A 17,029-nucleotide genomic window follows, 5' to 3' on the forward strand; every position below is an offset into this window, starting at 1 on the left:
ATAATTTTCTTACTTTTCACTTTCCTGCTAAAAACATACATTTCCAAAATAAATACACTGATGTTTCCTCTTTTTCCGTCTTTTTGCAGTAACGGGGCCGTTGTCGGAACAACAGATTGCGTATGTTTCCAGGGAAACGCTGCAGGTAGTTGAGCTGTCGGTTTTCTGATGTGTTATGTGAGTCAGAAGTAACCTTGGAGGCTTTACTGTCCCAGGGATTCAGATTGAGGAGTACATTGTGTGTTCACAGCGAAGCTGAAAAGGCAAATTGCACCCTGTCACGGTGCGAGGAGGCAGCTGAACCTGAAATCGCAGCCCATTGCTAACCTCGTATAATTCACTTTTAAAATAGTCTCCAAGAAGAAGAACATTCAAAGGGTGATGGTGCAAGTAAGGATCAAAGAAGTGGAATCCATACGTAACGTGAAACTCTTTAAATAGCGTTATTTTAGGACTGGTAAAAAATATTAACCAATTAGTAGTATATAACGTAACAACTTTGCAAAAGTGGCTGGACAATTGAGAGAACGTCAAAGTATCCCCAAGTGAAATCACCTTTATTCAAGCAGTGGTTTCAGCTATATGAAGCAAAAAACAGAAGCACCATTTGGAGCATGATTTAGCATCAAATAGCTTCTAGGGGTGGCTTAATTTGGTACAACCATTATTAAGCTGAATTGTGTATTGTTTGCACCTGGCTCCTGCCCTCGTAATGTGAGCTATGAAAGGGGAAAGAAAGGGTCCTGCTCACCTGGGGAGGGGGTCTCGGAGGCAGGGTTGTCATTATATTTCTGTTGGCTTTTCCCGTGGTTCCATACACAGATGCTGCATTCATTATTTCATGAGCTCCTGCTCCAAAGGCAGCTGCATCCTGAAATTCATGTGCATATCCGTGTCACACACATTGGCACGCTGTCACGGCTTTTATAACACCGTCAGTTCAGCCCTAACAAAACCGTAGCCCGAGCCCTTCTAACTCAACCGCACCCTGAGCCTCATCACAACCCAATAACAACATGGAAATTCACAAAGACGCTTGTTTAGCACAGCCTTGAATAAACAAAGACCGATGTCCTGTATATATACTTTACGTTAAGTACACAATGGTAAGAAAGCTGACAAGCACAGGGCCCTCTTCTTCTTCTGTACATGCGTCAACGTCATCGTCAGCTCTGTATATTGTCAGTTTCAATGTTACTGTTCATTTTCATTGCCCTCCTATTGTAACGGATCTATGGAATCTGCAGGCTCAGCGTAAGTAAATGACATGTAATGTATAGTTATGGCTACTCACAAAAGCTTAATGCCCAGGTGGACATATACGTATAATATATAGATTATATAGCTAGCGCAAATCACATTATATGTATAATAGTTAACTAAAGGACTATTACAGACATAATCACTGGCCAAAGAAATACATAATGTGTTATGATCCTTCCAGGAAAACAATGCAGTGAGTATAATATTTTAAGGAATATTAATCATCATCTCCTCCAGTTCTTCCTTCCAGGGAAATTCTCAAGACGTGAGGCTCTGTATTCAGTTGGTCTGGAGGATGTCATATGGGATTATTTACTAAATCATAAATTGTGGGGAGATGAAACATTTCATGAAAGTTTGTGGGTGACCTGAACATGATAATTCCCCATATGTGTTATGAAGGGCCAACTCCGTTCCACAACGGAATCGCAAAACTCTCCCACCCCGATAGCACCTTATCTCCTCCTCATTAACTACCTTTGTTGGCTCATTAGAAGGGTTTCCGGTAGTAGTAGTACAGACCTGCATGTACCTGCGTAACATGGGAACTTTAGTTTACAATAGCTGGGGTGGAAAAAGGTTATTCCAGTCTACAATTCCCATGGTGTTCAGCCAGTAATGGCTGACTGTGTATCGAGGGAGCTGCAACAACAAAATAGTTATCGTGTAGTGTAGGCCACCACAACCCCAGTCTACAACTACAATTCCCATGAGGTTTAGGATGCTGTTATTACATTTCTCATGATGTTTAGCCAACCAAATGGATCATGAAATGTGTGTTCCACGGCAGCTGCAGCTAAATCTATATATAAAGCACCATATTTAAGCAAATGGACTTCCAAAATATCTGCATTTTAGAGCATTTCTGTTGAGAAATACTTGATATTTTATATGCAAAATATATTTATTGCCTTTTCTGACTGTTCTTGATGTTTTGGTTTGAGAGAAGTAATTTTCGGTGCTGTAGATCTTGCCTGACTTCTTGTACAGCAGTAGAAGCAGAATCACGGAAGGATTTATGTTTTAAACCAGGTGTCTTCAATCTGTGTGGCTTGTGTACCTTCCCGATATTTTAAATGGACAAAGAAGGGCATGGTCAGAGGTGTGACTAGTAGGGCGGGGTTAAACTGAGATGTATTATGTCACTTTGTGACCTAATAGAAATTGTTATAATTGATTGAAGCTTTTAGAACTAGAAGGATGTGTTTCGTTTATACAGTTTCATTTATGAATCAGGGTTGTAGAATACCCAACAAACATTCCAAAAGAAAAAAAAGGAAATTGGTAAATGAGAGAGGGACTGTCCCTCTTGAAAACAGACAGAAGGGACTCTTGGCACACATCATATCTAGTGGAGTCACGGGGCAATATATATTTGTTCAAATATAAATAACCCTAAAAATAAAAAGTTAAATGGTACATAAACAGAATGCAGTATGTCTTCAGTCCCGAGAGAGGCATTTTTTTCAGTACATTTCCTACTAGCTTTTAGGTATTATCAGTACTCATCAGTACGTAAATAGGTTAAATATGAGAAAAGCCATGTGGATAAAATAGACATTTATTTAGACATCACACCCTCCCCAGTAGTGGCACACACTGATAATTTGCCATTTTGTCCTCATTACAGATTGCCTGTGATGTTTGTTGTGCTGTTTTTGTTCTGGTTTCCTTTTTGATATTTGAACCTTTTTTCCCATTTTGCTGCAGGGACTGTATTATTTGCATAATAAAGGGAAAATGCATAGGGACATAAAGGTAAGATTTAACGTTTTTTTTTTCTTCACCCTAGATGTATCTCTTCATCTCGTCTCCCCTGCTTTCATTCATTACATACTCTCTGTGCACAGGGAAAGTCACCCTAGTGCAATATACAAAGTACAGCTTGTACCTGTTGAGAGTTTGATAATGAATATTAATGGAAGAATTTTAAATATAAGCATGGATATAACTTATATACTCTGTATTGTGTATATGTGATGTTTACCTTTCTAAAACCATCTGAGGCCATCATTGTTGTTTTTATTTTTAACCAATATCTGATACTGCAAATAATATCAGTTTATTTTAAATGTACCGTGAATGTATAAAATGAAATACTTTTAAAGCCAAATTTTATTAAATCTGTTATTACCTGGTCACGTTTATTGGGGATGCCCAAGCAAAAAAGCTATAAGCAACCCCACACTCTGGGAGAAAAAATGAAATGAATAAAAGCTAACATAAGTGTAGGGTGGGATTGGGCGGAGCATTCTAAAAAGGGGTGTGGTATCAGAAATGGGTGGGGCTAGTTTTGAATCCCCACACCGCCTAAGGCATTCGTAAAAACAATAACTTTGAGTGCATGCGTAGGTATGCCTTAGGGGGATTGTTCCATTTTCTGAAATTCTTTTTAATTATTATTTTTATGGACACATCTCTGAAAGGACAAAACCAAAACTGAAAGACTGCATTTCATAATTAAAGCATTATTTTCTTCCTATAAAGATATATTTCCATGTGTTTTAATAGAGGTTCATACAGCGAGGGGATTTAAACATGCATGATATAGACATAAAGCTATCCTGAATCTAAAACGAGACCAATGGCCGATTTGAGTCTTTACCTCATGAAAACATGGGCACACTAGATGGCTCTTATCTGCCGTCAGATTCTACGTTTCTATGTAATTTCCATTTTTTATGCTAGAACTCGCAGGGGAATATTTTGTATGTCAGAAATAAGGAGATACTTTCCATTGTGCTGTTGAACATACTTTAACCAAGCCAAATAAACACAGGGCTATTAATGTCTTGAATCCATCAAGCCTGTTTCTGGTGTAATAAATCTTGTTGTAATAGAAACAATCATTTATTTCCATTCCCCATATATAGCAATGTATTAAAATGTCTAGCTTCTTGGAACAGGACGCAGATATTTGATTAGTATTTGAAGCCGCAAAGCCTTCTCGCCCTCGGGCCAAGTAACAATTTCGCAGGCAGAAGAGCCGCCTTGTACACTGTTGTATTTATACATTATTGAAAACACATAGATGTAAACTAAAGGACGTCGCGGACTGCAGTAAATTATCATGATTGAATCCGCTGCTTACCGATGCAGTCTGAACATTTAGGTCTCATTTTCTGGAAGGATCACAGGGATTATAGTAATGGTTTATTTACTAAAGAGAGAGGTCATTGTAACTGTGAGTTTGGAAGAGAGTCAACGCCTTGGTTCACGAAATATCATAAAGCAGTTTCTGCTGCAGGAAGAACTTGGCTGGCCCTGTATAATGTATAGTTAAATCAGTGATATGCATTTTACAGGGCCAATTCAGACACATGCTGGAGAAACTTGCCACTGTTGACCCTCTATAATGAGTCCAATGTCTGCTCGTGTTTCACTTCCGTTATAAATCACAGGGAGTAATATAATGTTAATATTTGAATAATATGCACACATCCATATTTAATTAAATTTTTCACATATATTACCAGTTGAAAAAAAGAAACCGTGATATTATGAAGTCATCAATCTAATCTAGTCCATGAGCAGTGGTCTTGTTCACTTGAATGTTCACTGCATGTTGCCTGTGTCCACAATTGTGACTTTAAAGAAAAGATTATCCTTTACGAGTTTTAGAAATCAGTCACTTCGTAGACTTAAAACTAGTCTATTCTCCAAAACCCAAACAAGTGTAAAGGACTTATTCTGGCTTTTTGTCAGGTTCCTGCTGTCTACACACATTTGGATTATTCACAACCTATAGTTAAAAGGCAAGATTTAAGAAAAATATGACACATATATATATATATATATATATATATATATATATATATAGTAGCTATTCTAGAGGATGCAATGCTGTAGCTTCAAAATAAAGAAACAAATTAAAAAAAATGTTAACAAGTGATGTTAGCATCTACCAATGAAGTCTAAGTGTATATTTTGATGGACTCTGGCATATCTAGTTTATAGATTATAATTTTGCGCTGCATATAAATTTCCCCTGATTAATTCTTGGAATGTTTTGCCAGTTTAAAGTGCTTATCTCCCCGGCCCTTCTCAATTTTTTTTATCCTGGAACTTTGCATTTTAAATAACCAAAGATTGACAGCATTGATCTATCATTAAACGTGCATATACACCCGGCTAGTTGGGCCAGATGCCTGATCAGCCCGCACCATGCATTCATGAGGGAGAGACAAAAGAGTGGCTTACATACAAATGTAATGTGCGTGATTGCAAACTGCTTGGGAGAAGTAAACCGGTCATTCGACCTCAAGACTGGGCTGCGCGACTAAACAGCCATTTCAGAAGCGAGGATGTCTGTATGACACATGGCATACCCTTCATCCAGATCACTAACTTTATGTGAAAAAAATGTTGGTGTGAGTGTCTGGGTATGTTGGCGTGTGTGTGTATGAATGTGTGTCTATGTATGTCACGGGATGAGTATATGTGTCTAGGTATGTCAGGGGGTGAGTATGTGTATGTTAGTGCATTTGTGTTAATTTGAGTGTCCAGATGGGGATATTAGTGTGAGTGCCTAGGTGTGTTGTGTTGGTTACTGTGAGTCTCTAAGCATGGTAGAGTGAGAGTTTTGGTCTCTGACCATGTTGTGTATAAGTCTGTTTGTTTGTATAGTAGCATTGCGTTTTTAGATGTGGGTATGCATTGGTGGTTCTGGTTGTATTAGTGTGAGTGCGGGTATCAGATGCTCCTCCTGAGGTGTGTCCCTTGATGCTCATCTTCATGCAAAACTGTTGTTTTTCTTTAGACAAGTTTCTAGCAGCTGGTTGGTGAGATTAATGAACCAAAAAACAATTACTGGAAATCTGATGAACTGAAATCCATTTAGATGCAAGTAAAGCAGGCAGCAGGAGAGAAAAAAGGAACATTTTATCAATACCATCCCTTCTAAAATAAAGGCCAACCTGGGCATGCACCAGAACCATTGCTTCAAATGATTTCCTGATCTTATATGTGTATATAATATTATATGTATGTTTTTATTAATAGACCGATAATAGGTATGACACTTTACAGTTAATCTAATTTAAGTTAATTTAAGTTAGTCTGCAGACATTTTGATTGGGTTAAATTAAGTATGAATGCATTAGTAGAGGAGATCCCTGCCCCATAGACAGCTTACAGTCTATAAAATCATGATTTTTTCGGGAATGATGATGTCAGATATTCTCGGTAGCATCATTTTAATTATGCCTCATACGTTTGTGACTAGAACTTTCCTTACACTTACGTTTATTCAGGAAGTGTTTATATGTGACTTTGGAGGAGAGATTAACTTTCAACTCACCAGCTTCATTGTCCATTACCCTACTCAACAAGTTATGTCACCAAAGGAGCTTTCAAGGAACCTCACTGATTTAACTTGGGTTGTCCATGAAAAAGTATCTTCTTGTGAATGTTCTTCATTGACTGTTCATAATGCATAGTGAGGGTGTCAAGGCAGCAAAATGAACCAAGAAGCCACCGTGGTGGGTTGTGACATGGATGACCACTTGGCCTATTTCTATACGTCTCCTCTTAGAAGGAAGCTGCAGTTTGAGATGTAATTTGAAGAAACGTAAGGCCTCGGCTATTGTTAAATGGATTAGCAGAACTTTTTATAATGGTTTTTATTTTTAAATAGTTAGAAGTGGTGCTGTTTGGAAAATCATTTTATACAGAGCAGTGCAAATCCTATCAGTGGCAGCAATTATTTTGGCTCATCAATTGTACTGCCCTTGCTAAAACAAACAAAAGGCAAGGCAAGTGAAGAAGTTCAAATAAATCCTGTATTTTCAATTAAACAATGTCAAATAGCAATGTGTTTAATACACGGCACCAGCTCCCTTGCACCCCGGATCTCTTTTTCATTTGACAGGTTTTTAATCTTTGCCACAAATCCACATCATTATTGCCTTTTCGTGAGGCAGAGTAAATATTGTGTTCTTCGACAAAGTTTAATTAGTAGAGTTGCTCGCCGGCTGCTGCTGCTGACAGACGATTGATATTCTAGCAAAAACACGTTTTTTATTTTTTCTTCACGCATTTTTAATCCCGAGCCATCATACAGAAGCGATGAAAGTGCAGTGGAGCTGAATGAACGCAGAAGAAGGATATGGGTTTTTGGATGGGATTGGAAGTGAAAGAATGAGAGCACTAAGCTCGAAAGCAGTTTCCCTGTAAATGTATGATTAATAGGTGTAAATGGGGTGTCTTGGTACTTGGGAGATGAGATCACGGGAGGTCCATGTATGTCAATATAAAGCAATTAATAGCTTCTAAAGGGAAATGAGTCTGTGTCTAATGACGTTTCAACAAAGGCATTCAAAAACCTTGTAAGGCGGTTTCATTCCAATATGTTATCTTCTTCATTTCAGGGAGCAAACATTTTATTAACAGATAATGGACACGTGAAACTGGGTAAGTGTTTACATGCAGAAAGAATATACTTTTGCCTTTATGCCTTTCGGACCCAGGTCCATCTGTTCCTCTTTCCTAGCCTGATGTTGCCCTTTTCTAGGAGCTCAGAATGTTTGGGACCTATGGGTGATTTCAGTGATCTGTAGCTCTGAAAGTTCTGATAATGTGTAAATAAACAGCATAAAATGGTGAATTGTATCGCAATGTGACAGCGACCCATTGCAGGCACCTTTTTTGTTTCCATTATTGAAGTCTTCAGATCTTGCACCTCGTCACATCTTACTTTAGTACTCTAGTCCAAGGCAGTCCCATAAAAATGGTTTGTCACAATGCAAGTACATTGTCTTAAAGTTGCTCTGTTGCCATTCATAAAGGTGATATTAATAGATCACAAAATATACCTATTGTAAAATAAATGTCAGCTAAGATACAGTATATGTAAATAAACATGACAATTAAGTGTCAAATTATGAATTAGGCAAAACTTTGGCCATTTAACAATTCTTGGAATTAATTCTCTAATGCTGCATTTAATTATAAAAGTATAAAATGAAGAAGTCTTAGTGGAACTGCACCTTCAATCCGATATTAACAGAACATCTTAGGCAAGCTACTGAAATCCATAGTATGTTTATTTCATTCTTGAGCATACATAGTTTTTGTATAGTGAAGTCGAGTGTTAGTGTTAGATGCGGGCACACGGACCTATAGAGACCTACAGCTGCGCCATTTATCCGTAGAGACCGTGAGAAGAATGCACGTGTTTGTGTGTAGACATGTTCGGTGGTTAAGTTGCAGAAATAACATCCATTTTAGATCCAGGGTTTATTTAGCAACTGAAGACGCAAGCTTTTTCTGAATTGTTAAATTCTCCCCTTTTTTTTTTCTTCTAATGATCATGTTCATTGAGAGCCCAGATGTTTCAAACTGCTAATTATCCACGCAGTGTTCTTGCTCACGTCAGCCTGTGCACGTTTTAAGACCAAAAAAACGAAAATTCAAGTAAAGTAATATTCATTGTCACATATAAAAGCAAGCGGCACCCTTTATTAATATCAGCTTAAAAAAGGTATATCCTTAGTTCGATTAGCCATCCATTTTATTATTGGGCCGAAAAGTACGATTACCCTGAGATCTCCACTTGTTTTCAGTATGAATTGGAGATTAAATTACATTTATTTATATAGGGATAATACAAACTGTGGCATTTCAGGACCCCATTCAGACGCTTATACATATTCTAGTTTATAAACCATCATAAGAACCAGAATTCTCTATTTGTTTTGACTTCTGATCACTGTAGTCTTTTTATTACTGATATTTTTTATTGTTACTTAAAGACTATTTAAGCCATCAGGAGTTAAATCGATGGTATTAAAACACGTTATAGTTGTAGCACAGCAGGAAATTGATGCTTTCACAGTTTATTAGCACTAGCAATCGATAATAACGTACAAGGAAAGGTGTAAGAGTGCTGGATTTGTTAATGATACATCCTTGGGTTTGATGTTCCATGTGTGTGCTAAGGCCATACTGAGGATTGTACGGAACGGAAGGGAGAGAGGTAATTACCAGCACAAAACATGAAAGCCATGGTTTTATTTATGGATCCACTTACTCGAGTCAATAGATCATGCTCCATGACATCATATAAGATTTTTCATGATGGTAAAAACTCTTTACTCGCTGTAGAAAAATGTTCAGAATGTAGGGGTCCGATGTTACAGTTTAAGTTACTGCACACTAATATACACAGCGATTTATGCTTTTATTACATGTGCATATGATTTCAATGCTAAAATATACGTATTTTGAATAGCTGACTTTGGAGTGTCTGCGCAGATTACAGCAACAATTGCAAAAAGGAAGTCTTTCATTGGAACGCCATACTGGTAACGTGTTGTCTTATTTATTTATACACTGGAGATGTATTGTTCTTGTTTAAAATACTGTTTTTTTAAGACTCAAGGTTTGAGACATGGGTTAGATGTATGATGGCAGCAGGCTGGAATTTATTGTCCCATGTACCCCCCTAGCTGAACCCCTAGTGCCGTAAATGATGCAAATGAAACAAGACGCAATTTGGCTATTTTTACATTTTAAGTAGTTAAGATCAGTTTATTACAATGCGTTAGATTTCTAAGGGGTGGGGGCTTGATCTCTTAATCTGTCTCTTCTGGCTGCTGGATTCAAGCCATAAAAAGCCATCATTTATGCCCTAAAAAGGGTGTATGGTGGAGAAAAAGCCAAAGCTGAACTCCCTTATAGCGGTAGAGCTTAAAATATAAATGGAAATACTAAGTCTGAATTTGAGTCTTTTCCCATTATACTAATCAAAATTATTTTGTAAGATAAAGTAGAGTGCGAGAACACGAGAAGAAATACTGATTGATGCAAAGGCGGTGTACAGTGACAGAGCTGGGCAGATCTATACTAGATGTTTTTTTTATTACAGGCAATCCTTAAAGTTCTAGCTGTTACAGGAAAAGGTTATATACATTGAGATGACGCAATCAGATTGAGGTTTCTAACAATTTAAAGTTAGTGGGTGGGTTGGCACATCCTTATCGCACATAAACCCTTTGATAGTTTACAAAAAACAGCTAAAGTTCTAGGTAGTTATTAGATAGGGATACATGCCCTGGTTGCTCTGTATCTTTAGTTAAGGGGTAACTTGCCTACACTCAGTAAAAAGTATCCTAGAAGGCATTAGTATCCCAGGATCTGTTTCGTATGATCCTTTCTCCCCTCGGTGATACAGTATCTGGAGCTTGGGGACCTTGGTCTCAGGACCTACACCACATTCAAGGTTGGGTAGGCGCTGTACAATAATTTATGGCCCCATTGATTCAGTTTTCATTTTTTTTATTACTGTCAAGTCAATATCCCTCTTAGTGTAAGTGAAGGCTATGAAAGGAAAGGCTTTTTATGTTTATTTTAATGGGAATTAATTTATTCATCACGGTGACGGCTCCGAGACTCCTCTCATGAAACTTCTCATGTTGTTTGGTCTAACCAACGTAGCAGTGCTGTTACTGTGTTCCTTTCCCATGGGCTTATCCTACCATGTGCCATGTGTAATAAGTACATGTTTCCATGTTTAGGATGGCTCCTGAAGTAGCTGCCGTTGAAAGAAAGGGGGGGTACAACCAGTTATGTGACATTTGGGCCGTCGGAATAACAGCCATAGAGCTTGCTGAACTCCAGCCTCCGATGTTTGACCTGCATCCAATGAGGTAAATGGCGGTCTGAAGATGCAATGGTGATTATATTTACAGTAAAAGTATTCTCATCATCCCTATATCATTAGTAAACAAATATTTTGAATCTAATATTCGCATTGAGTGGATTTTCACTTCCTTGGTCAATTTCAATGTTTTGTTTTTGTTTTTAGGGCATTGTTTCTAATGACTAAAAGTAACTTCCAGCCTCCAAAGTTAAAAGACAAAATGAAATGGTAAGTGGCTTTGCCCTTCATTTGGTGGCGTGGCTTTGCTCATGATTTTTTACTTCCATTTATAGCGCTGTTCACTTTTGTTTTTCTCCATTTTTCATTGAAGGTCAAATAGTTTCCATCATTTTGTCAAAATGGCCCTCACAAAAAATCCCAAGAAAAGGCCCACAGCAGAAAAATTGTTACAGGTAATGTATCAATGTGTGTTATTTGTTAAGGGATTTGCTTGTGTGTCCTTTTGTTAGTTCCTGGGCGGTTGGGCCACCATGCAGGAGATTTCCTGCCTTCCCCTGAATTTTGCATATGTTTTGCGATATAATATTTTTTCCTCATTCATACCAGGTCCCGTTAAAAGACTCTTTTTGGATTCTATTTAGAATCAATACGTAATGAACCACTTGCTAAACTTACCAGCAACTACAGTCTACATCCTGGTAGTCACTACTACCGTGCATGCATGAAGAATACGGTGTGTGAATGAACAGGTTTTGGGACCAGAGTCTCCACGAAGGGCAGGGCTCAGGATATACCTGCTTTAGCAGCCGTCCAGGCCAGTGACGCGGTATTCTGTCAGGCTTGGATGAGCAGCTCTGCGGTGTATCTCACACAGCTATGCTCAGCAGGCAGAGGAGAAGTGCTAGAATTCTGTCAATAAAAGAGTTTGGGGGAAAAGGACCCAAAAGACCCAAATTCCTTTAATAAGAAAATCAGGAAACATGTTTAATGCACACATATATCATACTAGTGAAGGTCATTCGCCCGTTCATTCCTGATCACACATATTGTGTAACGTGTGCTTTTGACACAAAGTTTCGCTGCAGTCCATACTGTGGGTTTATTCCGAAGTTTTTCATTCTTACATTTAGTCCTAAAGATGAAATTGCATGTTTGTGGAGGTTAGTTTCATTTACCTAGGTGTAATAATATACTGTATGTTGAGTGAAATGCTTTTTCTTCTATATACAGTGCATACCACATAATGAGAATTAACTGTTGGCATATACATGGGACATTTTCTACATACGTGTCCCTCACTATTAATACATGCTGATTTTGTGATGTGATTTTGCCTTTAAGTATCCAAATGTTTGTTTCAAGAACCTCTCCATGTCTACTAAGAGGCAAATTTTCTTTTTTAGGCAAATGAGTTAGGAAATTATGAGTTAGAGGACTAAATGAAACGCTTTATGGAGTCAAGTTCAAAGCCAAAATATACAATTAATAATACTTTAACAGAAAGCGACACATTAGCCTCAAACCCTGTTATGGTAATGTAACATCATATAGCTGTGGCACACTTAGGTCTCCTAACCTCCATCTCTAATGGGGCTCTAAACTAATCTGTACTCAACCTGTGCAAAGTAGCCCTTAACCCCTAAAGAGCCACAAGGTTCTGCACACTGCTACACACTACTCTCCTGTTCTTGAATTGATAGCAATTTCTTTTAAGTGTAGCAATGACTTTGTAATACAGAAATAACTTTTCCATCGACCGTACTGACGGAACGCTCTTCTCTTACCTTTTGCAGCATCCTTTTGTTACCCAGCCGTTAAATCGCACTCTCGCTATCGAGTTGTTGGATAAGGTGAACAATCCTGACCACTCTACTTTCCATGACTTTGATGAGGATGACCCTGAGGTAAGGACACCTGGTAGCGATGATGTAATGGCCACTAGCATCTTTAGAATTCAGTTAAAATGGTACTTCTTGATTGTTCATAGCTCTAATATGTATTTACAATAATTGTATGTGGGTGGATTCAGCTGGACTAAATACAGAAGGTCACGTAACACACTAAACACTGAGCTTGGCAAATGACTCAGTAATCATTTCTTCCAAAAATAAATTCCATCCTGCTATAGACTGAAATAACAGAGGATCTGATTCACTCGTCTTCAGATGCAGGAATATGGTATGTTAGCCTGGTATCTCCAACCCATTCTTGTTTGCCATTTTGTCCCCACAGTGGACAAGAATGATATATATATATACCGTATATATATATGCTCAAGTACATAAATGGTTAACGCAGTACCACAGCCTTATTTCACTTAAACCCTTAAGCAATGAATGAATCCGTGTGGTCTGTCTACAGAGAACAGTGAAGTAAGTAACCTTTGCTGATATGGTAAAGGATGACTTATTTAGGAAAATGTATCACAGAAAGCATTAGTATTCCAAGACCTTGGTCTCAGGACCTACAGAGCTTTTAAGATTGGCAAGAAGCTATACAATAATACATGGGCTCCATTGATTCAGCTTTTATCTTTTATATTATTATTATTACTGGAGAGTCAATATTCCACTTAGTGTAAGTAGAGGGTATGCATCAATAGCCTTTGTATGATTATTGTAATGGGAATAAATTTTATCATGGTGGCAGCTCTGTGTCCCCATCAGTGAAACCCCTTATCTTTGGTCTAACCTGTTGCATTATTATGGCGTTAAAGAGGAGATTGGATGCTTCTAATTCCCCATGCAACAGACATGTCAATTACTTTTTGCACCCCCCCCAGCTTTATTTCGGCATATACCCAAATATTTCAGGTTCCAGAAGTGGGGCACATTCATTAGCGGCTGTACAGAAGTGTAGTTAGCTTAGAGGCTTGATGCAGAACCATAAACTTACGTTGCACGTTCAGCCACCTTCTGATCAGTGACATATCCTGGATGAGGAGACATCAACCACGGAGGTGGATGCCACTGGGGGAGCTTGATACACCACTGCTTGTGATGTATTGAGGCATAACTGTAATATGACATTATATTGCAGCGCTCAGCATGTATATTTTCAGCTAAAAAGCTGGGCTCTAGTACAGTGTCTGAAAATCCAGGCTATCTCACTAAAAATGGGCACGTAGGTGGTAAAATGTAAAAAAAAAAAAAAAACATTCCATAGAAAACGTGCTATGTATTAATTGATCCCTTGTTTAGTTTGAAATATTTTTTTGTATTTATTTACCATTTTAAACTCTCATTCATTTATATTAATTCTAAGTTCTCCATATTTTCTTTATTCAATGATGATGCTATCTTTCCTTTATTTCTATGAATATTTTCTTTTCACTGGCAAAGAGTGAATATATTGTTCTTATAATATTTAAAATTATTTCATGGTTTTTTTTCTCTGCATAAACTGTATTCAAGTCAAAAATTGTACATTTAAATTTTGTTTAATTTGGAGGCAGAGAAAATAATTCTTCAAATTCATGTATCTGATTCTCCTCCTTTTATTTTTTTTGTGTACGTTGGTCAATTTTTTCCCAAATAGTTTAAGTTTTGGGGGATTTTTTCTCCTGCATCTCCTCCTGTGCGTCGGGCCCCCCGTTTTGCAGCCCGTCCAAAGGTACACTTGTTGTTCCGCGCAAGCTGCGTGTATCACCTAACCATAGTGTGCCAGCTTCCTAAAACCCTGCAATAGCTCAGACCATGTAACATTGCATTTACTGGGCTTCCAGCTTCTAGACAGGACAAACGTGCCGTCTTTGCTCATCTCATCTTGGGCTAGAAAAAAGTCTTGTACCCGCTTACATTGCTTATGTGAATTACTAACGTTTTTATTGCAATCTAACTCATTTTGATGTTGTTTTCCTGGAAAAAGTTGAGCGTAGAAAAGCAACTAGTTTTAGTCTGTATTACTGTAAATTTGTTCTTCCTTAAAACAATAACCTCATTTTCACCTTCTAAAATTGATCACATCACTGGTTGCTGGGGCTTAAATTTACCTTGTTTTCAACGTGTAACATGAATTTAGTGTTTTATTCCTTTAATGCCAAAAGCACAGACCGCCATACAAATTAGAGCGGTCACACGGAATCTACCAACCAGCTCACTGGAGAGTCCCATTGCCCAATACGTTAATCTGCCTCTGGCTGCTCTCTCTCTAAAAAAATCCTTCAATATAGACTTTTTAGATACGTACTTAGTGCTGCCTGTTCAGCCATATTTGCACTTTAGTTATAATTTAATTCACGGGATGTTTAGTATTTCTTTTAATCCTTCCGTATGCAGGCATTGACCGCTCGTGTGACTTCCGACGGGGTAGGGTTTTCTTATCCATTGAAAAACCTTACATGTTCTACAACTCCGCTGCAAACTCTCCTATCAGCTTCCCCTTTAGTGAATAAAGCCCTTTGTTTTCAGGCAGGTGTAAGGGGGTGTACACATACAGTGGCTCACAGTATTTTAGTGCTATGTTCATTAATGCCTAAATATTCTTACAGTGCTGTGAAATCTAACCCTTTCCGATTTCTTCTTTCATATTAAAAGCAAGTCCACCTCTGAACAGCTCAAAAGAAATAAAATGAAGGTTATGGAGTGACCTAGTCAAAGTCCTGACTTTAAACTTAAAAAGGCATTTCATGCTCAAAAACCCCCCAAAGTTACAACAATCCCACCGTACAGTGCTATGGTATATGATGGCACTATATAAAACAATAAATAATAGTAATTCTGTCAAAATTCCTCCACAGTGATGTAAAGGACTCATTGCCAGTCATCACAGATATTTGATTGGAGTTGTTGCTGCCAAGGGTGGCACAACCAGTTATTAGGCTTTAGGGAGGACATTACATAGGTGATATGATATATAGGTGGACTCCCTTCAACAAATGAAATTATCATTTAAAAACTGCATTTTATGTTTACTCACGTTATCTTTGTCTTCTATTAAAATTAGTTGGAAGATCTGAAACATTTAAATGTGACAAATAAACAAAAAATAGAAGAATTTGGGAAGGGGTAAAATATTTTTTCACAGCAGATATCCAAAGTATACTTAGAAGGGAAATTGCAACCATGTATTTTAGGTGTCCCAAAAATTACTATATGTTTTTATATAGTGCAAAGCAGTAAAACACAGTGACGAAAATAGCATTCTAAAGCTGGTTGTGAAGAAACCCATTAAACATAAGCTCGGTATTTATGGTTGCAGTAGAATTCTTCTAACAGGAAGTATATCGCCATCATAATTTTATCCCATGAAGCTTCTCTATTGAATTATGCATATTAAAGAACTTTGTAACTACCTTAATATGCATTCTTCAACCCATAAAGAAAAAAAAAAGTATGTACTTTCAGGACACGTTACAGCAAACCATCCCCTCTGTGGTCCACGTTTGACTACTTTGGGCCAGCACTGGAGCTTTCCCTTGGTGAGTATAGCACTCATGTTCGGCCAAATACATTTCCTGCCAACCTAGGATCTTGGCGGCAAAAATGCATAAGTAGGGATCATGCCGAATACCTATATGTATTTGCAATAGTGAGAGTTCAGTAATTTAAAGGGGACACAGCTTTTTAAGCATTGAAGTATTGCTTTACTTTAAGAGCTATGGATTAACTTTATTCATTATTTGTTATTACACTAGAGCATATAGAAGTTACTACAAGAATGAACTTCTATGTATTTCACTTGACATATTCTAGTAGAAGATTAAATAGCAACGATTATCACTCCGAGTTGAGTACAAAATGGCCAGACCTTAACAAAATGGACGAAAACCGGAACCCGTGAGAAATCTCCTTTTTATTCTCAGCTTCCTCATTTGTATTAATGCTGTAAAAACTTGTTGTTGAGAGTTAAATTATTTTTATATGGTCAGAGTCAGAATATGCCAGGTTGATTTTAAAGTAAAGACATAGAAAAGAAGTATGAGATGCTCACCAAGAACAGACAAGATGGACAGGAGACGGCCTAGACTGATCATCTGGAGAACTGGGCAAAAAATGGCCGAGCCGCACACTTGCCTTTACTGGTCCTTCAATGTATGGCCACCGACTGAATACCTACGGCCACACTCTGAGTGTAGATCATTTAGTGTCTGCTGGTCTTAAAGTGCTAGAGCCAGTCTTCTTCCCCACTCCGGCGCTGGTAGGAGGTAAGTAAAACTGAAAGTCT

At 37.9% G+C, this 17,029-nt stretch overlaps 1 protein-coding gene across 5 annotated transcripts in view; it reads left to right on the plus strand.

The window, feature by feature from the left end:
* MAP4K3 (mitogen-activated protein kinase kinase kinase kinase 3) overlaps window positions 1–17,029 on the plus strand; it is a 117,750-nt gene that overhangs the window by 56,451 nt on the left and 44,270 nt on the right. For all 5 annotated transcript variants that reach the window (XM_053458747.1, XM_053458751.1, XM_053458746.1 and 2 more), the window contains exons 5-12: window positions 90–145; window positions 2,974–3,021; window positions 7,632–7,674; window positions 9,494–9,566; window positions 10,779–10,910; window positions 11,069–11,131; window positions 11,235–11,316; window positions 12,658–12,768. In XM_053458747.1, coding sequence (XP_053314722.1) covers window positions 90–145; window positions 2,974–3,021; window positions 7,632–7,674; window positions 9,494–9,566; window positions 10,779–10,910; window positions 11,069–11,131; window positions 11,235–11,316; window positions 12,658–12,768 — 608 coding nt within the window. The remainder of the gene's footprint in view (window positions 1–89; window positions 146–2,973; window positions 3,022–7,631; window positions 7,675–9,493; window positions 9,567–10,778; window positions 10,911–11,068; window positions 11,132–11,234; window positions 11,317–12,657; window positions 12,769–17,029) is intronic.

This window comes from Spea bombifrons, chromosome 3 (genome assembly GCF_027358695.1).
Source record: "Spea bombifrons isolate aSpeBom1 chromosome 3, aSpeBom1.2.pri, whole genome shotgun sequence".
In the NCBI taxonomy this organism is placed as follows: domain Eukaryota; kingdom Metazoa; phylum Chordata; class Amphibia; order Anura; family Pelobatidae; genus Spea; species Spea bombifrons.